We start from the raw sequence: 27,801 nt of genomic DNA, 5'->3' as shown, positions 1-27,801 counted from the left end.
ACTAAAATCAGATTTAGGAATCTCACAGGAACTATTTAGGAGAAACGATCAAATCAGTCAGAAGGGGACAGCCCAGAAGAAATTTACTTAAAATTAAATAAGTTAGATTCAATGTAAATCACATTAGAGAGTAATGATAAGTTCTCTGGAACATAGAGTGGTCTGGTTATAAAAACTGCTTTTTTAAAATAGGAAATTGTAATTCTACTGTGGAGAAGTTGATGAGGTTCTGCATGAGGTGTTCGCAAGGAGACGCCACTCTGATCAGCATGTCTGAAATGAGGTGCGGTCAAGTTTCAGTTTACAGTAGACCATGACTGTCCCTGCATATGCCAGCTCTATGCTGCACAGTATCTGCAGGTGGCCTTACAGCAGATGGTACAGCTTGGTATTTACTTTGATGCTGACCCAAACCCCAGAAAAATAGATCCCCATGCACACTGATGAGTAAAGATGCCATAACCTGCAGATATCATTTATGCCACCTTGTTGGTTGCGAACAATCTGGCTCTTGACTTGAGCACATAATCCAGGCTGACACTTCAGTGCCGTCTTTCAGATGAGACGTTAAACCGAGGCCCCGTCTGCTCTCTCAGGTGGACGTAAAAGATCCCATGGCATTATTCAAAGATGAGCAGGCAAGTTCTCCCCGGTGTCCTGGCCAATATTTATCCCTCAATCACTTTAAAAAAACAGATTATCTGGTCATTATTTCATTGCTGTTTGTGGAACCTTGCTGTACGCAAATTGTCTGCCATGTTTCCCTACGTTCCAACAGCGACTGCAATTCAAAAGTACCTCATTGGCTGCAAAATGGCTTGGGACATCCTGAGGTCATGAAAGGCTTTTATACACATGTGAGTTCATTCATTCTTGTTCACCATGGCACGATTTATTTTCTATCATTTGTAAGTCATGGATAAATGGTATAGTTCTGCTATGTATGCTGTTTTACATTGTGATAAAACCATTTAAAAGATCTTGAAATATTGTCAGCTTGGGACAGTTATTCCTCACCCGGGCATATTGGATTTCCTGTGCACAGCATTGTGAGAAAATTCAGGCTGGGTCCCTTACAGGCATGCATTCTTCCCTGCCTGAGTTTCCTCTCAGGTGATCCAATATACCCAGATACAAGAACAGGAAAATCTGCTCTCATGTCCTATGCCTCATTTTTTTATATATACAGATAAAATGTTGCAAGTATTCCTGTGAAACAGAAAAACTCAAAGCTAAAAAAGAAAATACTGGATTCCAATAATTAAAAATTAATAAAGCACAATTACATAGAATGACTTAGAATTTACAGCACACAAACAGGCCATTTGGCTCAGCAGGTTTATGCTCCACACGAGCCTCCTCCCACCCTACTTCATCTAACTCTATCAGCATATCCTTCTATTGGACCAACACAGTATGTTGTCGACTTTCGCAATAAAGTGAAGCAGAATTTGTTGATAACGTACTACATTTGCACAGCTGTACCTTAATCTCCCTAGGTTTCTTGTTACAAATATCTTAATCTTCTGTAACTAAGCAATACTGCATTAGAGATTTGCTTAGCAGGAGCAGAAAGTTGTTACTGGTTTAGTGACAGATAGTACAGATAATATACTTAAAAGGTACTAACATAATCAAGTAGCGGTAATAAAAATAAACAATATGTTAACTTCACTTGGAGGTTAATGTAATAACCGTAAATGTCAGTACTTAATGACAGCTTTCTATAAATCTGCATAGCAAGATGTTTTACCTTTAATTCCACTCTCATTTTTTAATATTAATACCCATGGATTTCTCATTCTAGAAAGAAAGACTTGCATTTATATAGCACCTTTCATGACCACCAGATGTCTCAAAGCCCTTTACAGCCAATGAAGTACTTTTTGGAGTGTAGTCGCTGTTGAAATGTGGGAAACGTGGCAGCCAAAATGCACACAGCAAGCTCCCAGAAACAGCAATTCTATTGGCGAGTCAAACATTTTGTATTTTATATAATATCTGTATCGTTTGAGTTCGTTTCCCACTTTGTGAAGCACCTTGGGACATTTTCACTACTTTAAATGCAAGTTTTGTTGTGGGGCTTGGACCTGGCAGCACTCGTAGATGGGATCTGGGGCCAAGCAGTTTAAGGCGTTGCGTTCAGGTTGAAGTCTCCTTTGCAGGCGTGTGTTCGAATCCCACTTTTTTTTTCGTCGGGTGGCTGAGAAGGTGGTCATCCAGCCTTAGGGACTTTCAGGAACAAGTTATGTGAAGGGGGAATGAAATCTGTCACATGGTCATGCCAAAATAAGATCTGGCTAGACAGCTATTGTCTCTAGCTGGCCCCCCGACCTGCGAGAGATCAGCTCCGCAGGTCGGACGATGAAAGAGCTGGAGCGGCGTACCACTTCAACCTCCAGCGTGAGCTGCTCCAAGGATTTTGAGATAGGCGACTGGGTGATGTCATCAAAACCCTGGTCGCTGTTTTGGAGCGTGGGCAGGAACATCGGCAGGGCCCAGGTACAGAGGAGTGGGAAGGTCGGGGCAGAGGAGCGGCGAGTGTGTGTGGCGGAGGTGCGACAGATGAAGGTAAAGGGCCCAGAAGAGCTGAGGGCCCAGGGGCAGCACGGGCCAGCCCACACTGTGATATGTGTGCGCACTAGGTCCCCAGTTGTCCTGGTTAACTCTTGCCACTCGATAAAGGCCTAGCTCTGTCAAGCCCGTGTGGTGGCTGGTGTGCAATGGTCACCCCACGTTAAAAAAAAATCCAAGCACAGGCATCTTCCACCCCCTCAACTGGAGTTCAGGACTGGAACATCGGGTCCTTCATCGAAACACCTGTGAACTCGTGGAAGCAAGTCATCCTCGTTCGAGGGACCGCCTATGAGGATGACTACAGAAAGATATTTTGGATTTTTTCAGAAGAGACATTCATGGACCAATGATGTGCTGAGTAAAGATGCTGGAGAATGTGTAATCTGTTTGGAGGAGTTCTGCAAGGAGACAGAATAGCTCGACTTCCTTGTCTGTGTATCTACCATAAAAGCTGTACCAGTGGCGATTGGAGTATGGCACCACTGGAAGCAGAGATAGTTTGGACCAGGCAGCACTTGGAAAGAGGATGACATCCAGCAGCAGATAGGGGCACTTGGGTGCATTAGCACTCAGGGCGGCAAGGGTCGATGTCTGGTAGCAGTTGGGCACCAGCAACTAGTCAAGGGGCAAGGCTATTGCATTCAAAGGAAGGGAGGGACCTGGAGGTGTTTAAGGGTTGTGGCGATGGGGGTGGAAGTAGTCAGGGCCTGAAGCACAATAGCACAGTCCATGCTTTGAGTGACCTGGTAGAATGGGAACAATTGCAGTGAGTGTACAGCAACCAGTTACAGGTTCAAGTGAAGATGTAGGATCAATGGTAGAGAGTACAGGAGCATAGCAGGAACATTGACAGCCAGAGCAGGAATCTCAGGAGTGTTACCTTCGAGTGACAATCTTGGCTCAGTGATAGCATTCACACCTCTTGAGTTAGAAGATAATGGGTTCAAGCCCCACTCTGGAATCTTGAGCACATAATCCAGGCTGACACTTCAGCCTGATACTGAGGCAGTGCTGCATTGTTGGAGTGATTGTCTTTTGGCTGAGGCATTAAACAAAGGTCCTATCTGTCGGCTCAGGAACATGTAAAAGATCCCACAGCACTATTCAAAAAAGAGCAGGATAGTATCTTTCAACCATCGAAATAGATTATCTGGCCATTAATCTCATTGCTATTTGTGGAATTGCTGTGCTCAAATTGGCTGCTACATTTCTCGACTTTAAAAAGTAATTTATTGGTCGTGATGTGCTTTGCGATATTCTGATGATGTGAAACGGCTTGGGCGTGGTGTATTACATATACTTTAAGGTTGTGATGCACTACGGACACATGCAAAGACACAATTTAGTCCTTGAGTGAAGAAAAGACTCTTCAGGCATTGATCACTAGGCTTACTTTTATTCCCAATACTTTTCCTAACCAGATAAGATTTTAAAGAATCCAGATCACAGGGCAGTTGGAATCTAATTTGTGAAGTGATTGAACTAAGTCAAGTTATTCCAAAAAAGAATAGGGGACAAAAATGTATAATCATAGGGGACATAGAAATACATAGAAGTTACAACATAGAATCATTCTGCCCAATGAGTCTGTCTCACGTTTTGCCCATCATGCGGGCAAATAGTCTTAATCACATTTACCCACCATGTTCCCATATTTATTTATCCCCTTTTATTTAATAGACATAGAAAACATAGAAAATAGGTGCAGGAGTAGGCCATTCGGCCCTTTGAGCCTGCACCACCATTCAATGAGTTCATGGCTGATCATGCCAACTTCAGTACCCCATTCCTGCTTTCTCTCCATACCACTTGATCCCTTTAGCTGTAAGGGCCACATCTAACTCCCTTTTGAATATATCTAACGAACTGGCCTCAACAACTTTCTGTGGTAGAGAATTCCACAGGTTCACAATTCTCTGAGTGAAGAAGTTTCTCTTCATAGAACATAAGAACATAAGAATTAGGAACAGGAGTAGGCCATCTAGCCCCTCGAGCCTGCTCCGCCATTCAACAAGATCATGGCTGATCTGGCCGTGGACTCAGCTCCACTTACCCGCCCGCTCCCCATAACCCTTAATTCCCTTATTGGTTAAAAATCTATCTATCTGTGATTTGAATACATTCAATGAGCTAGCCTCAACTGCTTCCTTGGGCAGAGAATTCCACAGATTCACAACCCTCTGGGAGAAGAAATTCCTTCTCAACTCGGTTTTAAATTGGCTCCCCCGTATTTTGAGGCTGTGCCCCCTAGTTCTAGTCTCCCCGACCAGTGGAAACAACCTCTCTGCCTCTATCTTGTCTATCCCTTTCATTATTTTAAATGTTTCTATAAGATCACCCCTCATCCTTCTGAACTCCAACGAGTAAAGACCCAGTCTACTCAATCTATCATCATAAGGTAACCCCCTCATCTCCGGAATCAGCCTAGTGAATCGTCTCTGTACCCCCTCCAAAGCTAGTATATCCTTCCTTAAGTAAGGTGACCAAAACTGCACACAGTACTCCAGGTGCGGCCTCACCAATACCCTGTACAGTTGCAGAAGGACCTCCCTGCTTTTGTACTCCATCCCTCTTGCAATGAAGGCCAACATTCCATTCGCCTTCCTGATTACCTGCTGCACCTGCAAACTAACTTTTTGGGATTCATACACAAGGACCCCCAGGTCCCTCTGCACCACAGCATGTTGTAATTTCTCCCCATTCAAATAATATTCCCTTTGACTATTTTTTTTCCCAAGGTGGTTGACCTCACATTTTCCGACATTGTATTCCATCTGCCAAACCTTAGCCCATTTGCTTAACCTCTCTAAATCTCTTTGCAGCCTCTCTTGTGTCCTCTACACAACCTGCTTTCCCACTAATATTTGTGTCATCTGCAAATTTTGTTACACTACACTCTGTCCCCTCTTCCAGGTCACCTATGTATATTGTAAACAGTTGTGGTCCCAGCACCGATCCCTGTAGCACCCCACTAATCACCGATTTCCAACCCGAAAAGTACCCATTTATCCTGACTCTCTGCTTTCTGTTAGCCAGCCAATTCTTGATCCATGCTAATACATTTCCTCTGACTCCGCGTACCTTTATCGTCTGCAGTAACCTTTTGTGTGGCACCTTATCGAATGCCTTATGGAAATCTAAATACACCACATCCATCGGTACACCTCTATCCACCATGCTCGTTATATCCTCAAAGAATTCCAGTAAATTAGTTAAACATGATTTCCCCTTCATGAATCCATGTTGCGTCTGCTTGATTGCACTATTCCTATCTAGATGTCCCGCTATTTCTTCCTTCATGATAGCTTCAAGCATTTTCCCCACTACAGATGTTAAACTAACTGGCCTATAGTTACCTGCCTTTTGTCTGCCCCCTTTTTTAAACAGAGGCATTACATTAGCTGCTTTCCAATCCGCTGGTACCTCCCCAGAGTCCAGAGAATTTTGGTAGATTATAACGAATGCATCTGCTATAACTTCCGCCATCTCTTTTAACACCCTGGAATGCATTTCATCAGGACCAGGGGACTTGTCTACCTTGAGTCCCATTAGCCTGTCCAGTACTACCCCCCTAGTGATTGATAGTGATTATCTCAAGGTCCTCCCTTCCCACATTCCCGTGACCAGCAATTTTTGGCATGATTTTTCTGTCTTCCACTGTGAAGACCGAAGGAAAATAATTGTTTAAGGTCTCAACCATTTCCACATTTCCCATTATTAAATCCCCCTTCTCATCTTCTAAGGGACCAACATTTACTTTAGTCACTCTTTTCCGTTTTATATATCTGTAAAAGCTTTTACTATCTGTTTTTTATGTTTTGCGCAAGTTTACTTTCGTAATCTATCTTTCCTTTCTTTATTGCTTTCTTAATGATTCTTTGCTGTCGTTCAAAATTTTCCCAATCTTCTAGTTTCCAACTAACCTTGGCCATCTTATATGCATTGGTTTTTAATTTGAGTCCTAAATGGCTTACTCCTTATCCTTAGACTGTGACCCCTGGTTCTGGACTTCCCCAACATCGGGAACATTTTTCCTGCATCTAATCTGTCCAATCCCATCAGAATTTTATATGTTTCTATGAGATCCCCTCTCATTCTTCTAAATTTCAGTGAATATAAGCCCAGTTGATTCAGTCTTTCTTCATATGTCAGTCCTGCCATCCCGGAATCTGATGAACCTTCGCTGCACTCCCTCAATAGCAAGAATGTCCTTCCTCAGATTAGGAGACCAAAACTGTACACAATATTCAAGATGTGGCCTCACCAAAGCCATGTACAACTGCAGTAAGACCCCCCTGCTCCTATACTCAAATCCTCTCGCTATGAAGGCCAACATGCCATTTGCCTTCTTCACCGCCTGCTGTACCTGCATGCCAACTTTCAATTACTGATGTACCATGACACCCAGGTCTCACTGCACCTCCCCTTTTCCTAATCTGTCACCATTCAGATAATATTCTGCCTCCCTGATTTTGCCACCAAAGTGGATAACCTCACATTTATCCACATTATACTGCATCTGCCATGCATTTGCCCACTCATCTAATCTGTCCAAGTCACCCTGCAGCTTCTTAGAATCCTCCTCACAGCTCATACTACCATCCAGCTTAGTGTCATCTGCAAACTTGGAGATATTACATTCAATTCCTTCGTCCAAATCATTAATGTATATTGTAAATAGCTGGGGGGCCAGCACTGAACCTTGCAGTTCCCCACTAGTCACTGCCTGCCATTCTGAAAAGGGCCAGATAATTCCTACTCTTTGCTTCCTGTCTGCCAACTATGTCAATACATTATCCCCAATACCATGTGCTTTAATTTTGCACACTAATCTCTTGTGTGGGACCTTGTCAAAAGCCTTTTGAAAGTCCAAATACACCACATCCATTGGGTCTCCCTTGTCCACTCCACTAGTTACATCCTCAAAAAATTCTGGAAGATTTGTCAAGCATGATTTCCCTTTCATAAATCCATGCTGACTTGGACCGATCCTGTCATTGCTTTCCAAATGCGCTGCTATTACGTCTTTAATAATTGATTCCAACATTTTCCCTACTACCGAGGTCAGGCTAACCGGTCTATAATTCGCTGTTTTCTCTCTCCCTCCTTTTTAAAAAAGTGGTGTTACATTAGTGTAAGGGGTTTTGGGGAGTGTTGTGCCTTGGGTGTCTCTCTCTGGGCTTCTGCCCTCACAGCTTATGCCTGGCCTATGAGGTAGCCTGAGTACTGCAAGAGCACTCCTGGAGAGACTGTGTCCACAGCTTATGAAAGGGGTTTTGAGACTCGTGCATCCCCACAGCTTATGACTAGCTTATGAGGCACCTGTGATTGTCAAACACTCCTAACCCCTTTCTTCCCTAGCCTGTGGCACACAGTTGAGCATTTTCGAGGCGCTCCTGGCTTCTCTTACACTGTTCTGACCCAAGACTCACGATCAGGAGATGTAATACAACAGAACTGAGACGAGGTGATTCCAAGAGGAACTTTAAGCTTCCAATTTATTTGACAAGGTGTATCTCAACAAACAGCAATACACCAACAAAACGATCCCCCTAAATCCCATTAAACAGACACAACGAAAATTTTTACACAAGTTTAACAGCAGTGCAATGCCCAACCTCCCACCTTCCTGACCTAACTGAGTTGGGAGTTCTGGGGACCAGAGATTATACTCACTGTCATGTATCTCACATTACTGTATATAACTGTATCTTACCATGCTATACGTGACTGTAACTGGATATGACCTGTAACAATAAGCATACCTTACCACCAGCGGTGCACTTCCTGGAGACACTCCATACCTGTCCCACTGAGGTATAGAAAGGGAGGTCTCAGGCAAGTGCAGCACTGGCGAGCTGGAATTAAAGGTGCAGGTCCTGAGTGACCTTGACTTCAGCATGTGTCTCGTGTAAGTCAGTACATTAGAGTCAGGACTTAACAGTGGCGATGAGTTGCGGGGTCACAGAATCCACAGAATGGCTACCAACAGCTCAGATGAGAAATATAATGCTGGAGACAATTGGGATGACTTTATAGAAAGGCTCCAGCAAAGCTTTGTGACCAAAGACTGGTTGGGCGATGATAAGGCAGACAAGAGAAGAGTCCATCTCTTGACCAGCTGTGGCTCGAAAACATACGCTTTAATGAAAGACCTGCTGGCACCCAAGAAACCAGCAAGCAAGTCGTTTGAGGAGTTGAGCACACTGGTGAGAGACCACCTGAAGCCAGCAAGCAGCCTACACATGGCCAGACACAGGTTCTACAACTACAGACGCTGTGTGGGCCAAAGGGAGATCAGCCAGACGCAGCTCATCCTTCGGAAACAATGGAAACGGTCTGTGTTCGAGATGTGGGGGAAGGCACTCAACCAGGGTGTGTCGATTTCAGCATGCCGTTGGCAGAAACTGCAACTACACAGGGCATCTGGCTCGCATGTGCAGAAAAACAGAAGACGGTTGGAACAGTGCACGGGATGCCGAGGTACAGCGGGTTAACACGATCAATGTCCACTGTTCTTACACCAAAACGCCTCCAATTATGATGAGGGTTCTACTCAACGCGATACCCGTCAACATGGAACTAGACACGGGGGCCAGTCAATCCCTCATGAGCGTTCAACAATTTGAACAGCTGTGGCCGCACAAAAGCAACAGACCAAAACTCACAAAGATCAACACCAAACTAAGGACCTATACTAAAGAAATCGTCCCAGTCCTTGGCAGCGCCATGCTCTCAGTCACACACAAAGGGATGGTAAACTGACTTTCCCTGTGGATTGTCCCCGGGGATCTCCCAGCCCTGTTGGGGAGAAGCTGGCTAGCAGAATTTAATTGGAAATGGGATGATGTTCACTCCATGTCATCAGAGGAACGGACCTCCTGCTCAACAGTTCTAAGTCGTTTTGAACATCTCTTTCAGCCAGATGTGGGCACCTTCAAAGGGGCTAAAGTTAGAATCTACATCACACAGAATGCCAGACCGGTCCAGCACAAGGCTAGAGCTGTGCCTTATGTGATGAGGGAAAAGATTGAAAATGAACTGGACCGGCTTCTGCGGGAAGGCATAATTTCTCCCGTGGAATTCAGCGACTGGGCAAGCCCCATTGTCCCCGTCATAAAGCCTGATGGATCCGTGCGAATCTGTGGGGATTACAAGTCTACCATAAACAGAGTATCCCTACAGGACCAATACCCGCTGCCCAGAGTGAAGGACCTATTTGCCATGTTGGCTGGAGGAAAACTTTTCTCGAAACTTGACCTCACATCTGCGTATATGACGCAAGAACTGACCGAAGAGTCTAAGCTACTCACCACCATCAACAGACATCGAGGCCTTTTTGTGTACACTCGATGTCCATTCGGCATCAGGTCGGCAGCTGCTATATTCCAGCGCAACATGGAGAGTCTGCTCAAGTCCATCCCGGGGATGGTTGTGTTTCAAGATGACATACTCATCACGGGCAGGGACACTGACTCTCATCTCCGCAATCTTGAGGAAGTACTAAGACGATTGGATCGGATAGGCCTAAGAGTTAAGAAATCCAAGTGTCTGTTTCTCGCGCCTGAGGTTGAATTTTTGGACAGAAGGATTGCCATTAATGGAATCCGACCAACCGAATCCAAAACCGAAGCGATTCATCTGGCACCCAGGCCCCGGAATGTCTCGGAACTGCGCGCCTTTCTCGGGCTACTCAATTACTTTGGGAACTTTATGCAGAACTTGAGCACGCTGCTGGAGCCTCTCCACGTGCTACTCAGAAAGGGATGTGATTGGTTTTGGGGGGACACCCAAGAACGCGCCTTCAATAAGGCACGCAACCTTCTATGTTCCAAGAGTGTTTTAGCCTTTTTTGGCCTAGGTAAAAAGTTAGTCCTTACGTGTGATGCGTCAGCGTATGGGGTCGGGTGCGTTTTACAGCACGTCAATGATGCGGGTAAATTGCAGCCCGTTGCTTATGCCTCCAGGTACTTTCGCGGGCGGAACGCGGGTACGGTATGGTTGAGAAGGAGGCGCTCGCGTGCGTGTACGGTGTCAAAAAGATGCACCAATACCTTTTCGGGGCCAAGTTTGCGTTAGAAACCAACCACAAACCCCTCACGTCCCTACTATCCGAGTGCAAGGCAATCAACGCCAATGCCTTGGCGCGCATTCAGCGGTGGGCACTCATGCTGGCGGCTTGCGACTACACGATAAGGCACAGACCAGGCACAGACAACTCTGCCGACGCGCTTAGCAGGCTACCGCTGGCGACCACAGAAGGGTCCGACGAACAGGACTGTGAGATGGTCATGGCAATCAATGCCTTTGAATCCACAGATTCGCCCATGACGGCTCGCCAAATCAGAGCCTGGACGACCAACGACCCCACGTTATCTCTAGTTAAAAGATGCGTTTTAACCGGTGACTGGGCAGAGGCTCCCGATGCCTGCCCCGAGGAGGTCAAACCCTTCCATAGGCACATGCATGAACTCTCACTACAGGCAGACTGCCTGATGTGGGGCAGCCGAGTAGTTATGCCCTTACGAGGCAGGGAGGCGTTTGTCCGGGAGCTCCATCGCGAGCACCCGGGGATCGTCCTTATGAAGGCCATAGACAGATCCCACGTCTGGTGGCCTGGCATTGACGCAGACTTGGAGCTCTGCGTCCGACGGTGCACCATTTGTGCCCAACTTAGCAATGCCCCCAGGGAGGCCCCCCTAAGCCCCTGGCCCTGGCCCACCAAACCATGGTCGTGGGTGCATGTAGACTATGCGGACCCATTCATGGGCAAAATGTTCCTTGTAGTCGTTGATGCATTTTCAAAATGGATCGAGTGCACCATTTTAAACTCGAGCACCACCTCCACCACTGTGGAGAGCCTTAGAACCATGTTTGCAACGCACAGCATTCCTGACATATTGGTCAGTGATAATGGTCCGTGCTTCACCAGCGTAGAATTTCACGATTCTATAGTTGACCACGGTATAAATCACGTTAAGACGGCACCTTTCAAGCCGCCCTCCAATGGCCAGGTGGAGCGAGCAGTGCAGATCATTAAACAAGGCATGCTCAGAATCCAAGGTCCCATGCTGCAGAGCCGCCTGTTGCGACTGCTGCTGGCATACAGAGCTCATCCGCATTCGTTTGTTGGGGTTCCCCCCGCGCAACTATTGATGAAACGAACTTTAAAGATCAGGCTCTCGTTAATCCTCCCAGACATGCATGAAATTGTTCAGGCTAAGCGTCAAAAGCTAACTGAGTACCATGACCGAAATTCGAGGGGGAGGTGGAATGAGATAGAGGACAAAGTGTTTGTGCTAAACTATGGCCGGGGTCCCAAATGGCTTGCAGGGACAGTAACAGACAAAGAGGGAAACAGGCGACTGGTTGTACAAATGGACAGTGGCCAAACCTGCCGGAGGCATGTAGACCAAGTAAAAAGTAGATTCACTGATAACACTGAAGAACCAGAGGCAGACTACAATGTGGAACTCACACCACACCTGGTGGACAGACAAGTGGAACAACCTGAAGAAAGGACAGTCTCAACAGATAGCCCAGGCGAGATACCAGCAATCACACCGAATGAAACAGACAGCCCAGGCGAGATACCAGCAATCACACCGAACGAAAAACAGGCACCAAGGCAAACAACTGAACCACAACCAAGACGCTCCACGTGAGAGTGTAGACCACCTGAGAGACTGAATCTATAAAGACAATAAGACCTTGGGGGAGGGTGATGTCATGTATCTCACATTACTGTATATAACTGTATCTTACTATGCTATACATGATTGTAACTGGATATGACCTGTAACAATAAGCATACCTTACCACCAGGGGTGCACTTGCAGGAGACACTCCATACCTGTCCCACTGAGGTATATGAAGGGAAGTCTCAGGCAAGTGCAGCACTGGAGAGCTGGAATTAAAGGTGCAGGTCCTGAGTGACCTTGACTTCAGCATGTGTCTCGTGTAAGTCAGTACATTAGAGTCAGGACTTAACAGTCACCACAGCCTTTACGGTCTTTCCAGGTCAAAACGCGGTTTCGGGGTTCTCTTTTTGCTATCTTCAGGATCTTGAAGTTACTTTTTCTGTTGTGATTTTCTTGGAAACTTGGTTGTTGGTGCGTATTGTTATTGCTGTGGGTCTACCTGAGTCCAGCTCTCAGGGGAAGATCCTTGTGAAAAAAGGAAAAGGTTTAGTTTCCAGTAGCGAAAGGAGGCTGAATTGATGCCGTCTCGGGATGGTGGTCTGCTTCTCTGTCTTCGGTGTCTTCGGACACTGGTCTTCCTTCTGTGTCGAAAGGCTGACGGCTTGCTGGAACACGAGAACGGAACAACTTGTCGGGGCAGAAACCCCTTCTTATATCCAGTTATCTAGCCAGACTTTCGTGCTGAAATAAATCCTTCCCATTGGTGGGCTTGTGATTTTTGAAAAATGCAGCAGTGTTGGATTTCGCGGGATTTTTCCACTGGCTATCCCTGATGTTAACCTAATCAAGGGTTGAGTAGGTGTTAATTGGGTTGGCAGGATGCGGGCCTCCTGTAGGCCCTCGGTTTGTTTTGGGTTCCCTAGTTTTCTTAAGGCCTGCATAATATCCTTCCATAGTGTAAATGTGGGGGAGACAATAGCCCGGTATCAGTGATGAGTCAGTCCCGAGTTTTCGAGCAAGGGCACTCCCATTGGCTTGGAGTCCCTTGCTTCGGGCTGACTCTGTCCCACCATTGGCCCTCCAGTGTCCTCCCCCATCCAATCACTGCCCTGCCAAGGCCACACCGTCTCGGTTTCAATCCACATCTGGTTCTGGGTTCCCTGTTCTTTCCAGGACACTGGCCTGCTGTTTTATTGCAGCACAGACAGATCCCACAGCTCTTTTCCATCTGGGTAAAATGAGGGATTTTCGTCCTCCCCTACAATTAGCTCCCCTCCAATCCATAGGAACTAATCCAGAGTCTATAGAATGTTGGAAAATGACCACCAAGGCGTCCACTATTTCTAGGGCCATTTCCTTAAATACTCTGGGATGCAGACTATCAGGCCCCGGGGATTCATCGGCTTTCAATCCCATCAATTTCCCTAACACAATTTCCTGACTAATAAGGATTTCCTTCAGTTCCTCCTTCGCGCTAGATCCTCGGTCCCCTATATATCCGGAAGGTTATTTGTGTCTTCCTTAGTGACGACAGAACCAAAATATTTGTTCAATTGGTCTGCCATTTATTTGTTCCTCATTATAAATTCCCCATCATGAAGCAATCCGTTCTAATCTTGAATGTTGACATTGTTTCGGCCTCAACCACTAACCCTAGGGGCTAGATTTTCCACTTTTGTGCTTATCGTCCAAAAATGGGCGTTATTTCCGGTGTGGGCGGTAAAAAAGGGTTTGCAGATCACCGGCTTCTCATCCATTCTCAAAGCACCTAGTCTCCATTTTTGAAAATGGGCGTTACCGCAAGCGATATGAAATGGGCGGTAGCGTTAAATCTTGCTGCTGTTCTGCCGTAAAGTGTGGCCGTCCTTAGCAACTGCATGGCAACGCTCGATTCCCGTGCTTCAGGGGGTCAAGGGTCGCCATGACATGCACAGAAGAGGAGACAGAGAAAGAGGGAGCTGAGAGGGACTGAAGGCGTGTGTGTGTGTGGTGTGTGCTTGTTTGGCTGTTGTGGGAGGCACGAGGGAGATTCACCAGCAGCAAAAAGCCCACAAAGCACCAAGAACATAGTTGGCACCAAGTTTTTGTCCAACAAATAAGATATAACATGGAAGGGATGGTGGAGGCCCTGGAGCTGGTAGCCAGGAACACTGGTGGCGGAGGGCTCCCAGTGGTCCCAGAGCGCGGCACTGCACCCCAAGGTGCCGCACCCCCATTGCCAACCACACGAGAGCCAGCAGCAACATCTTGCTTCTGGCTCGGAGCACGTTCCCACCTTGGGACCGTCCTCTCCCGTATCCGTCCAAGCAGCGTTTCGGCCATCATCCCCCCCCCCAATGAAGCATCTACTGAGGATCTCCTCGGCCAGGCGGCTTGGAGTCAGGAGGGGAAGGGGTAGACGTGGGGAGGAGAAACGTGGGGGGGGGGTGGGAGGGTTGGTTTTTACAGAAATACTGATGACTCCAGACCCACATGTGGTTGACTTTCAATTGCCCTCTGAAATGGCCTAGTAAGCCACTCAGTTGTATTGAACCGCTAGGAAAAACAAAAAGAATAAAACCAGATGGACCACCTGGCATCGACCTAGGCACTGGATTCGGAAATGGCAAAGGCACGTCCAGCCCAGGGACTTGTGCCAAAATTGATATCAAGCAACAGCCTGACATAGTCATACTCACAGAACCATACCTTTCAGCCAATGTCCCAGACTCCTCCATCACCATCCCTGAAGTGGTGGCACAGTGGTCAAGCATGGGCAAGGAAACCTCCTGCTGATTACCACCTACTGCCCTCCATTAGCTAATGAATCATTACTCATTAAACTTCCAAAGTTAAACCTTTAGCATTAATTCAATTCAATTCAATGTCCATGCAATAAGCCTCCATCCATCAAGCTTTTATTTAATTTTTTTGTAGCGATTTATGTGGATGGGGTCCCCTGAAGGTTTTGCATTGGTTTATTTATTTTTTAATCTTTATTTTCAGCTGTTCCCCCCCCCTCCCTGGGCCCGACTCCATCCTCGGCGGCACTTTGGCGAGGATTGCATTTGCCGCCGAGATTGGGAGCTCCCACACGCTGCCGCCCAGATTTACGGTGTAAGTCGTTTTTTTGCCGCCGGGTGGTACTGGCATATCTTTTATAGGAATTTCCCTGGCAAAATCTTGCTAGGTTTTGTTGGCAGGTCTTTGACTGGGCGTGCATCTGCAATTTGGAGTTAAAATCCAGTGAGGGCTAGAAGTACATCATTGGAGCTCAACTTTGACCTTTTAATTCATCATAGGCAGTCCCTCGAACGAGGATGACTTGCTTCCACAAGAGTTCACAGGTGTTTCGATGAAGGACCCGATGTTCCAGTCCTGAACTCCAATTGAAGGGGTGGAAGATGCCTGTGCGTGGATGTTTTTAACGTGGGGTGACTGTTGCACACCAGCCACCACACGGGCTTGACAGAACTAGGTCTTGGTCCAGTGGCAAGGATTAACCGGGACAACTGGAGACCAGCTCTGCTGCATGGACCTAGTGCGCACATATATCGCAGTGTGGGCTAGCCCGTGCTGCCCCTGGGCCTAAGCCTCTTCAGTTGCACCTCCGCTGCATAGGACCCCACTGTCTGTGGTGTGTGCCTGACACCAATCCAGAAACGAGTTTTAACGTGGTAGGGGCAGGAACAGGGCGAGATTCGTGCGGGGAGCCTCCAGATGCAATTTTAACCACCTGCCCGCCTCGTTTCTACCAAGCGGGCTGGGTCAATATCGTCCCTTATAGGTTGCTGTAGCTATCATAGTCATTCTGCACAGAATTTATCCTTTACCATTGTATGCTAAATAATAAGACACCTATGCAATTGAAAAATGGATTTTGAGTTCTGTACATTTCTGTAGATCTGTGTGGAAGCATAGAATTACATAGAATACACAACACAGAAACAATTGGCACTAATTAACACTTAGCAATTCATTAAAAGAATCTCTGACAGTTAAAAGTTCCCTTTGTCTGAATCCAGGTTTATTAAATAAAAACAGAGAACGCTGAACATCTCAGCGGGTCAGGCAGAACCTGTGGAGAGAAAAACAACATTAATGTTTTGGGTCGACGAACCTTCATCAGAACTTAATTAGATATGCGCAGACCCTAACTGAGTCCAAGATAGGCTCTTTGCGTCACTCCAGACCAGCCCTAACTTTCTGCGACGAGCTTAGTTTGTATCTACCACGTCAGTCCAGCAACTTCGCACCATTCAGCGCATTTCAGTGGTGAGGCAGACAGAGAGATGCTGTTTTCGTGAAGCTAACAGTGGAGTGACACAACTCGGACAGCAACTTTTAGATATTTGAGCTTAACTGCGCACCTGACCCTCACCTGAAGTTGCTGTACCATTTGCGTATGAATAATAGCAAGTGCCATTAGCCTCGCCGTTAGTTTGACAGCAGAATCTGACCCAATGGGGTTTCTTTTGTATTGTGCCTGTCCAAACCTGAATAATAAAAACTACTGTTCCAACGGGTTAGCAATTTTATCCATTGAGTAGTGGAGCTTTACAAACCAAGGATGTCCCAGATCCAGTAGTCTGGCTGCCTGTGCTGATTTACCGGACTTTTATCTGGAGCAGTAGTAGTTTCAGTGGCCCTGGGTTAAGAACGGAAAGATTGACTGGTTCATCCCTTTGTGAAAATGCATGTGTGCAAATATCTGCTAAAAGACAAGTTAAAACATCCCCCATCCTCAGGGTCAAACAGTCTTCTGACACTCTTTGTCCAGACTTACACATGAAAAGTGGTCGTTAGACCAGCTACCTGGAGGTCACCAGCACTAATCGAACCGTGCCCTAGCAAGGAGTCAATTATGAACCCATATAGCAAAACACGGCAGAAGAAAGTCACGCTGCAATATAAAAGACTACATATTTTTGAAACAATGTCTTGAATAGTGTGTTACGAAGCGAAGAGTTGAACATAACCTTGCAATTCAGGTTTTATGAAGTACTTGAGGCTTGTTTTGTTCTTGTCATTTGAATCCCTTCATTATGTGCAGCCTTGCAACAGACTTTAAGTCAGCTATTCTATTTTTTTTCCTAGTGCGTACATGTCAACACTTCTGTATGGTATTTAAGAGTCATGCTTTAAAGAAAGGCTTGCATTTCTATAGCACCTTTCACAATCTCAAGATGCCCCAAAGCATTTTATCGCCAATGAAGTACTTTTGAAGTGTAATCACTGATGTAATGTAAGGAATGCGGCAGCCAATTTGCGCACAGCAAGCTCCCACAAACAGCAATGTGATGATGATCAGATCATCTGTTTTTTAGTGATGTTGATTGAGGGATAAATATTGGCCAGAACACTGGGCATAACTCTCCTGTTCTTTGAAATAGTGCTATAGGATCTTCTACATCCATCTAAGAGAGAAGACTGGGCCTCGATTTAACGTCTCATCCAAAAAAGGCACATCTAAAAAAACTGTGCTTCCTCCCGTCCACTTTTCCTGATGTTAAATTGAGAGTCTAGACCAAAAATGATCTTGGTTTGAATTCTGGAGTTCACAAACTGGTTGCTGTCATCCCATCATCATCATCATAGGCAGTCCCTCGAAGCGAGGAATACTTGCTTCCACGCCAAAAAGGGATAAGTTCACAGGTGTTTCAATGAAGGACCTAATATTCCAGATCCTGAACTACATCGTGGAGGATGGAAGATGCCTGTGCATGGATTTTTTTAACGTGTGGGAACATTAAGACAGAAAGCTTCTATAGATATGTAAAGAGAAAAAGGTAAGTAAAGACAAATGTAGGTCCCCTGCAGTCAGAATCAGGGGAAGTCATAACGGGGAACAAAGAAATGGCAGATCAATTGAACAAGTACTTTGGTTCGGTATTCACTAAGGAGGACACAAACAACCTTCCGGATATAAAAGGGATCAGAGGGTCTAGTAAGAAGGAGAAACTGAGGGAAATCCTTATTAGTCGGGAAATTGTGTTGGGGAAATTGATGGGATTGAAGGTCGATAAATCCCCAGGGCCTGATGGTCTGCATCCCAGAGTACTTAAGGAGGTGGCCTTGGAAATAGCGGATGCATTGACAGTCATTTTCCAACATTCCATAGACTCTAGATCAGTTCCTATGGAGTGGAGGGTAGCCAATGTAACCCCACTTTTTAAAAAAGGAGGGAGAGAGAAAACAGGGAATTATAGACCGGTCAGCCTGACATTGGTAGTGGGTAAAATGATGGAATCAATTATTAAAGATGTCATAGCAGCGCATTTGGAAAGAGGTGACATGATAGGTCCAAGTCAGCATGGATTTGTGAAAGGGAAATCATGCTTGACAAATCTTCTGGAATTTTTTGAAGATGTTTCCAATAGAGTGGACAAGGGAGAACCAGCTGATGTGGTGTATTTGGACTTTCAGAAGGCTTTCGACAAGGTCCCACACAAGAGATTAATGTGCAAAGTTAAAGCACATGGGATTGGGGGTAGTGTGCTGATGTGGATTGAGAACTGGTTGGCAGACAGGAAGCAAAGAGTAGGAGTAAATGGGTACTTTTCAGAATGGCAGGCAGTGACTAGTGGGGTACCGCAAGATTCTGTGCTGGGGCCCCAGCTGTTTACATTGTACATTAATGATTTAGATGAGGGTATTAAATGTAGTATCTCCAAATTTGCGGATGACACTAAGTTGGGTGGCAGTGTGAGCTGCGAGGAGGATGCTATGAGGCTGCAGAGTGACTTGGATAGGTTAGGTGAGTGGGCAAATGCATGGCAGATGAAGTATAATGTGGATAAATGTGAGGTTATCCGCTTTGGTGGTAAAAACAGAGAGACAGACTATTATCTGAATGGTGACAGATTAGGAAAAGGGGAGGTGCAACGAGACCTGGGTGTCATGGTACATCAGTCATTGAAGGTTGGCATGCAGGTACAGCAGGCGGTTAAGAAAGCAAATTGCATGTTGGCCTTCATAGTGAGGGGATTTGAGTACAGGGGCAGGGAGGTGTTACTACAGTTGTACAGGGCCTTGGTGAGGCCACACCTGGAGTATTGTGTACAGTTTTGGTCTTCTAACTTGAGGAAGGACATTCTTGCTATTGAGGGAGTGCAGCGAAGGTTCATCAGACTGATTCCCGGGATGGCGGGACTGACATATCAAGAAAGACTGCATCAACTGGGCTTGTATTCACTGGAGTTCAGAAGAATGAGAGGGGATCTCATAGAAATGTTTAAAATTCTGATGGGTTTAGACAAGTTAAATGCAGGAAGAATGTTCCCAATGTTGGGGAAGTCCAGAACCAGGGGTCACAGTCTAAGGATAAGGGGTAAGCCATTTAGGACCAAGATGAGGAGAAACTTCTTCACCCAGAGTGGTGAACCTGTGGATTTCTCTACCACAGAAAGTTGTTGAGGCCAATTCACTAAATATATTCAAAAAGGAGTTAGATGAAGTCCTTACTACTAGGGGGATCAAGGGGTATGGCGAGAAAGCAGGAATGGGGTACTGAAGTTGCATGTTCAGCCATGAACTCATTGAATGGCGGTGCAGGCTCGAAGGGCCGAAAGGCCTGCTCCTGCACCTATTTTCTATGATGCACAGCAGCCACCACATGGGCTTGACAGAGCTAGGTCTTTATCCAGTGGCAAGGATTACCCAAGACTACCTGGAGATCAGCTCTGCTGCACAGACTGAGCGCGTACACATATCGTAGTGTGGGCTGGCTCGTGCTGCCCCTGGGCCCTCGCCTCTTCTCGGCCTCAGATTCATGCCTTTCCTGGGCCCTGGTCACTTCCCTCTACGGACTCATGCCATTCCTTCGCCTCCAACCATCTAATCAAATGAGGACCAGTTGAGTGCAGAAAATTAGCATCACTTTGAGCTTCCTCGTTGGATGCTGCATTGTAGGATCTTCTATGGTCTATAGAGCAATTGAAATTGCAAGTTGTGTGCCTGCATTGTCATCCTCAGATTTCCACCCTTTCATCTCTGTCACATCTGATGATGCAGCATTGTCTATTGAGCACTGACCAGAGAGAAATCTCTGGGCAGTAGGACTGAAGGTTCAGGCAAGTGAGTTACGTCAGCACTAGCATGGCTATTTTTATCTGTAATTCGCTTTAATATCATGGAGATATGTAGCTTTATTTTTACAACAAGGTAACTTAAAACATTAGTGCCCCAGCTCATCAAAGGTCAATGAAACGCAACTGCTTATCCGAATGCTTGCAGTTTTTTGGTTCACATCAGAGAATGTTTAAAATTAAGTCATACTGAGAGGGACAGATTAAAAGGAAGATGGATTTGCAAGAGAATGAGGAACAATCTGAGAGACCAAACATCAGTCAGACATAAAGAAGCCAGGGAAGATGTGCAGAAACTGGAGATGAAAGGAAGAAACCAGTAGTTGAGACAGAATAGCAACAAGGACAGATCACAGAGAGACTGCTGTAAGAAGAATTGTTGGTTCAGTGTTTATAAAATAATTCTAGGTGCTTTATATGAGTCTTGCACATTACTCGTCATAAACCACTGCCACTAAATGCATAAAGGTCACTCTGCACGATGAAGTGAAATATTGTGTTAACTGACCTCTTAGCATCTGAAACATTTTGAAAGATGTCTATACTTCTGAAATCAATAGGGATTCACAAAGAAACATTTCTTAAGAGACAGAATAAATACCATACAATGGCTTTATGTACTGTAACTATGCCTCATTTTTAGGACACTAAATATTTCAAATGAGAAATATTCTCAAATAGGCATATATCAGGGGACTAATCATTGGTCTTTCAAGCGGCTTTTTGCAAACTATGAACCCTGGAATTGTTCAAAGCGTTGGAACTGTCAGGTGTGAATTCATTATTGACTTCACAGTTGTGGGTTTAATTCTATCTGCAACGAGCGACATGTTAAACTTCACTTGTTACTGCTCTAAGGAGACCAAATGACATCCATACCAGATGTGCCATTTACTTGAGGATCTGTTTCAGCACTCTTTAGATGAGTGTTAATTAAATCCCACAGTGACCCCAATTTGTGTTATTTGTAATTTGACACAGCTGAGATCAGGAACAACATCACTATGTGATGCTGTACATAACTATTGCATTTGTACATTTTGTTCTTCTGTCCCTTAATAACAGTGTCTGTCCTTCTATTGAATATGATTGGCTAAGTTGTAGACAAATAAAATCTATTTTTCTTTGTGATATTTTGTGAGAAATTTATTTTTTTGCACCCTCCCAGGAGTGAAGAGAAATATGATCTCTCCTGTGTCCAAACACCGTCATGCCATCTATTAGAATAATAATATAAGAGCTCATTTCGCGAGGCCTCTCTCCCGGCAGGGAGTCTCGCTGGGGGCAACGTTGGCACATAAAGTCAGACTTGCAGCTCATGCACAAGAAGTGATAGGACACTTTATAGTGAAGACTTTTTGTGGGTTGTGGGAGAGGTTGTATTGCGTTCCAGGCAAAGCCTCATTGCAAGTTTGAAAAGAATGCAAATACTTTATTTACTTTGCTGGATTTCCCATTTCTGAGGCACAGTCTGTCCCTGATGTTGAGATCGTTCATAAAAAATCGGTGCATGGCAAATCCTGTGACCTGCCGCCTCAGACAGGATTCTTAAATATTTCAAATAAATTCATCAGCAATAATCTCCCTATGTTGTTTCCGTACAGTTGGAATTATTTTTTGTTTGAATTTGCTCCATGCAATATACTTGTTTAAATCCTAGCCCACTATTAGTGTAAGTGCTTCAGATTTCAAGCCAAATGACGACAGTTATCAGTGGAAAGACAATTAAAAAAAAATCAAGAAGATTGAGGAAAGCAAGATGTTTCGGCTAATAGCTTCAGTTGGTCACATAATCAAATGGTGATTACTGTAAGGTACTTTCATCATCGTAGGCAGTCTCTCGGAATCGAGGAAGACTTGCTTCCACTCCTAAAGTGAGCTCTTTGGTGGCTGAACAGTCCAACACAAGAGCCACAGACTCTGTCACAGGTGGGACAGATATTCGTCGGGGGAAAAGGGGGGGGGTACTGATTTACCACACGCTCCTTCTGCTGCCTGCGCTTGACCTCTTCACGCTCGCAGTGTTGAGATTCGAAGAGCTCAGCGCCCTCCCGGATGCACTTTCTCCACCTTGGGCAGTCTTCGGCCAGGGTCTCCCAGGTATCAGTGGTGATGTCGCACTTCACCAGGGAGGCTTTGAGGGTGTCCTTGTAATGTTTCAGCTGTCCACCTTTGGCTCGTTTACCGTGAAGGAGCTCCGCATAGAGCAGTTGCTTAGGGAGTCTCATTGAAGCACTAACCACACTCGATCAGCTTCACTGGGCATGCCACTTAGTTCGCATGCCAGACACAAGACTCCCTGAGGTGCTTTATTGTTTTAATCACTCCTAGGTTTTGAGAGCCTGTTAGTAATATCCGAGAATTATAGCTCCCTTAGGGTATCGCAACCGAAATAGACCCTCAAGTTTCAAAGGTACAAAACCCTGTACCGTCAGAATGTGGAACATTTCAAAATATATATTTTTGTTTCATTTTGCTTTAACTTTTCCTGAGTGGAGATATTTTCCCCTCCAAATTTGCTGTCCATGTTACACAACTCACAAAGTACTGCAATGCTGAAGGTGTCTTGGCTCACTTTGATTGCTGCATTTATTTGTTCCCCCACGCTTTCCATTTAATAAAATCAACTGCAGATTTATCCCATTTGAACCACTGAAAATGCAAAACAGAAGAACAAATAGTAAGTTTCTGAAGTATAGTCTGAAAACTCTTAATTATACTGTTTTAAACAGCAATTTGTAGTGATTTTTTTTTGTCACATCTTGAGGATTTCCTGGTCTAAGCCATTCACTGGGCAAGAGGCTCAGCAAAGCAATCTGCTTCGTGTGTCTACCAGTTTTTACTCTGTGAGCTTTTCTCCTCTTGACCTCTCTCCCAAGTGATCCAGCTGATTGATAATTCACCATCTTTAGAACCACAATAGGGAATTCAGGAGAAATTTCTTTACCCAGAGAGTGGTTAGAATGTGGAACTCACTACCATAAGGAGTAGTTGAGGCGACTAGCAAAGATACATTTAAAGGGAAGCTAGATAAACACATGAGTGAGAAAGGATATGTTGATGGGGTTAGATGAAGCAAGGAGGAGGAGGCCCATGTGGAGCATACACTCCAGTATGGACGTGTTGGGCCAAATGGCCTGTTTCTGTGCTGTAAATACTTTGTAATATTGTGTAATATTAAAATGTTATGCAAAACATGTTTTCTTTGAAAGTCACAAATGAAAATTGATATTCAAATATATGTTTACTGAACTACTGCTTCATGTTTACGCTTAGTTCATATATCTTTTTTATTTACCTTTTGCTTTACTATCATTGTATATCGATGATTTCAATTTTTATAATCATGATGTGTAAGTTGTAAGGGCTAGAAATTCATCACCGTAACAATCGATTTAGCTGGGGAGCTAAATAAATTTAGGACCATTTTGCTAGTTTCACCAGTGGTGTAACACCGTCCTTAAAAAAAAAATAAGGGCCGATTTTTTTGAGAACCGTTTTTGTGACTTATGAGGAAAGGTTGAGTAGGTTGGGCCTATACTCATTGGAGTTCAGAAGAATGAGAGGTGATCTTATCGAAACAGATAAGATAATGAGAGGGTTCGACATGGTGGATGCAGAGAGGATATTTCCACTCATAGGGAAAACAAAAATAGAGGGCATGGTCTCAGAATAAGAGGCCACCCATTTTAAACTGAGATGAGGAGGAATTTCTTCTCTCAGAGATTTGTAAATCTGTGGAATTCTCTGCCCCAGAGAGCTGTGGAGGCTGGATCATTGAATATACTTAAGGCGGAGATGAACAGATTTTTGAGCGATAAGGGAATAAAGGGTTATGGGGAGTGGGCAGGGAAGTGAAGCTGAGTCCATGATCAGATCAGCCATGATTTATTAAATGGTGGAGCAGGCTCAAGGGGCCAAATGGCCTACTCCTGCTCCTATTTCTTATGTTCTTATATGACGTCACTTGGCGTCAAAACCATCGATACCGCCGTTTTTGAGAGTTTCGCCAATAAGGACATTTTTAAGGACAGTGCTAAATACCGATTTGAAAAAGCTTGCCTTACCCGTTTGAGTCCCATCAAAATCGGCGCTAACAGTGCCATCTTGGGAAACGGAAATATACTGAACAGACTCTTGTGGTTTTGAAAAATCATTGTTTAAGGGGATTGAACACCTTGTACAAGCTGCAGTGCCTGTATTGGTATTTCCTTGGGCAGTCTTGATATGAAGGCAGAACAGATACTATATGAACATAAACATCCATGGATTGGGGCAAAGTTTAGGAGATTTGATTTGATTTGAGTTTGCAATTCCATGTTAGACAAAAATGTCTGCACTGCTGCTACTGGAACTGAAGCTCAAATTGTATGGCCTCTCACTGCTGAATGACAATCCTATGCATTATAACGGACAGTAGCAGTTTGATTATAAAGGTTGGGCGGCTTGTAAAAGCCCAACTCTGCTGTGTGCAAACTGTCCACATTGCAGTCCTGTACACACTGTACTACACCGATAAAAACAAGCCCAGGGTGTGATTGCCCCAAGCCCATTCTTAAGCTGCCCAACAACTCCAATTCCAAAGGTGAAGATTAAGAAGAATTTGAGAGTGGTGACAGCGAGTGTGATTAGAGTGAGAGGATTGAGATACTTGCCCGGGGGGAGGTGGGAGCTGAACGCCAAGCTCATGCATCTGGCTGAGGGAGCGATCCTGCCGGCCGGCACACCGACCCTATGTGCCTCCGTGCCAAGCCCGGTGAGCAGCGGAGACGGGACGTGAACAGTTCGGTGGTGGCCGCAATCTCTGCCATCCATAATCGGGTCGGTGGGAATTTTTGAAATCTATCCTTTTCTGCAGTTCCCTAGCTTACACTTGGTTGCCCTTCTTTATGCTCTAGGTCAATAAGCTCTTGGTTAACCATCAGGTGTTCTGAGTGCCTCTTCTTTTTGCCTCTCCGCAGCAGTGTGACTGCATTCACCGAGATTGTTCAAACACGTACTGTTCAATGCTTTCACACTTTGCTGCTCCAGCTTCCTAAACCACCTTAAGCCATAACCCTATTTAATGGGTGTCATTTTGGTTACAAACCACAGCAGTATATAAACGCTTGCAGTTAGAACACTTTAACAAGCACAAATATTTGCTTTATACACCCTGCTTATAGTACATTGATAGAAAAAATAGTCTGAATGAACTGAGCTGCATTTACCATATCATTACCCAGAGCTGTTCTCATGGAGATGGAATTTAACTTTTAAAGAACCTCAAGTATATCCTTCGAGTGTTGGGCATGCGCAGAACAGGCGTTATTTTTAACACAAAAATTTTAGCTCCATCCTTAAGAATGGTGGTATTTTAACGCTATGCCAAAATTTTTTAAACTTTTGGCGAAACTTAGGCCTTATTTTATTGCTGCTATTTCGGCATAAAAAATCGGCCGTTATTCACAAAAAGCACCAAAAAACGGTGCTATTCTTAAATGTGGAATTTCTAGCCCTTTGTGTATTACCTATTAGGTTACTTTGGGTTGTGGTTCATTGTGCAAATTCTTTTCTTTTAGGAGATACAACTGACAGCATTCAGAGTATCAGGTATGTCCAATTACAGTGCAAACGCTTTCCTGCTGTAATGTCGGGGATTAAAGTTGGCTGCACCTCACAATGAGCCCTGAGTTCTAAAAGCAACAAATACATGAAATGTGCAAATTTTGCCAGTTGCAGTGATGGGTATATGTTCAGCGGTGATGGCACACATACCAGTATCTAGATGAATATTTTTTTAAATAAAAACATTTTTCATGGAATATATAATTGATTAGGTTTAATCATAGCTTTGGCTGAGATCTGCTATTCCAATCTGGAGCATGCACAGCTCTACTCAAAGGGGGATGAAATTAATCTTGGGCACATCGGCAGCCCATTTTACACTCCGCCCGATAATCCTTTTTATTGACCTCAATGGAAAATAATATCAGATGGAGTGTAAAAATAACATTAAGAAAGATATTGGCCCCAGACAAATTTCATCACACAGTTACTATTAATATGTACTTCAGACTTCCAAGCTAGTGGTACTTTTATAATGCATTCAATATTACTTTGATAAAAACAATTTAGTTCATTTAAAAAAATTTAAAACAAAAATTTAATTAATATTCTTTGCATTCTACCTTTGCTTTCTTTTTCTATAATACATAGTTTCTTCTAATGTTTGTTGTACAGGACACATGCAGGTGCTCCCTGTCTATATGAGGCCAGTTATTCAATATGCCGAACAGTTGGTTAAGGAAATCCTAGGGGGAGAAATTCGGGTCATTTGCGCCTCTCGTTAGCGCCCTCTGGGGGATGTTAATGGGGCGCAAATGGCTACTCGGCCGGGGCGCAGCACCACTACCAACGCCTGTGGGAGTTTCACGGTGGCGCTAACTGGTAGCGCCTCGCTCCTGCCGGTAGCGCTCTGGGCCGCAGCGCTGGCAAAGACGACGTTATCACTGTGCGCAGAGACCCGTTTTTGCCCCAGGCTTTAATCCGCTCGCGGAGCGCAAGTTCAAGATGCGGTGCTGACATTTTTATAAATGGCCGACTTACCGGTCTCGACCTTGCCCTCTTCAAATCGCCGGGTCCATTTCCGCGATGTTGCAACCCGGCACTCCGTCTCTGTGCCAGGCTGCTGCCATGGCACCCCGCTCCCTAGTGGTGCAGTGGTGGCCCCTTCTCCCTAATGCAGAGTCCGCAGCGTTCCCTCCCCTTTAATGCCTCTCCGCATAGCGCTGGAAAATTCCCGAAGGTTAGCTTCCCAGTCCCGCCCCTGAGAGGAAGTGGAGCGCGAGAATTTACGCTCCACTTCCTTTCGGGGGCGGTAAGCCCAATTTAGCTGCCGTAGTGGGACTTCTGCGCCAGGCACAGGAAGTCCTGCCTCGCAGCTGTTAGCGCCCCCACCGGGGCAATACACAATTTAACCTTCCGAGGGTTTAGTACTCCTCTTGTCATTTCCTTACAAATAATAGGCCCCCAAACCCTGCCACAGTTCTGGCATTCTCTAGTCATAACTGTGACCAGGAGTATTCCGGAATGGCCAGAAACACTCTGCCCGACTTTACGGCCCGAGATATGCCCCGAGTGGTGTAGGCATCTGCCAATGGTAGGCAAAGAGATCTTCCCTTGGTCACGCACACTTTGGTGGGATCAGCAGCAGAGTTCTGGATGGGCACATTCCAGCGCTTATGCTGTGATGCCCAGTCCAATGGATTTTCAGGGCCAATATCTTTCCCAACGTTATTTATAGAATGCAGTAGACATGATTGTTAATTTTTTTTATTTAACTCTGTAAATGTAATTTGTTTGTTTCAATAGTAAGAACATGTAATTCCTTCTGATCTGAGGTCCGGGTAGCTGTTTGCCAGTCTTATTCTTTGGCTTTATCATTTAGTCATTGACCTGCCCTCAATCTGGTCAGCCCAGTTATTGGTGTTTAATTTGTATTGACTATTTTGTGTGCTCATCAAGGTGAGGGGTAT

General features: G+C 45.1%; 1 protein-coding gene across 1 annotated transcript in view; it reads left to right on the top strand.

The window, feature by feature from the left end:
• adgrd2 (adhesion G protein-coupled receptor D2) overlaps positions 1-27,801 on the top strand; it is a 301,296-nt gene that overhangs the window by 260,401 nt on the left and 13,094 nt on the right. The window contains exon 24 of the mRNA XM_070863395.1: positions 25,846-25,876. Within this exon, the coding sequence (XP_070719496.1) occupies positions 25,846-25,876 (31 nt within the window). The remainder of the gene's footprint in view (positions 1-25,845; positions 25,877-27,801) is intronic.

Source organism: Pristiophorus japonicus, chromosome 20 (assembly GCF_044704955.1).
Source record: "Pristiophorus japonicus isolate sPriJap1 chromosome 20, sPriJap1.hap1, whole genome shotgun sequence".
NCBI lineage: Eukaryota > Metazoa > Chordata > Chondrichthyes > Pristiophoridae > Pristiophorus > Pristiophorus japonicus.
This window is presented reverse-complemented; position numbering and strand designations above follow the sequence as displayed.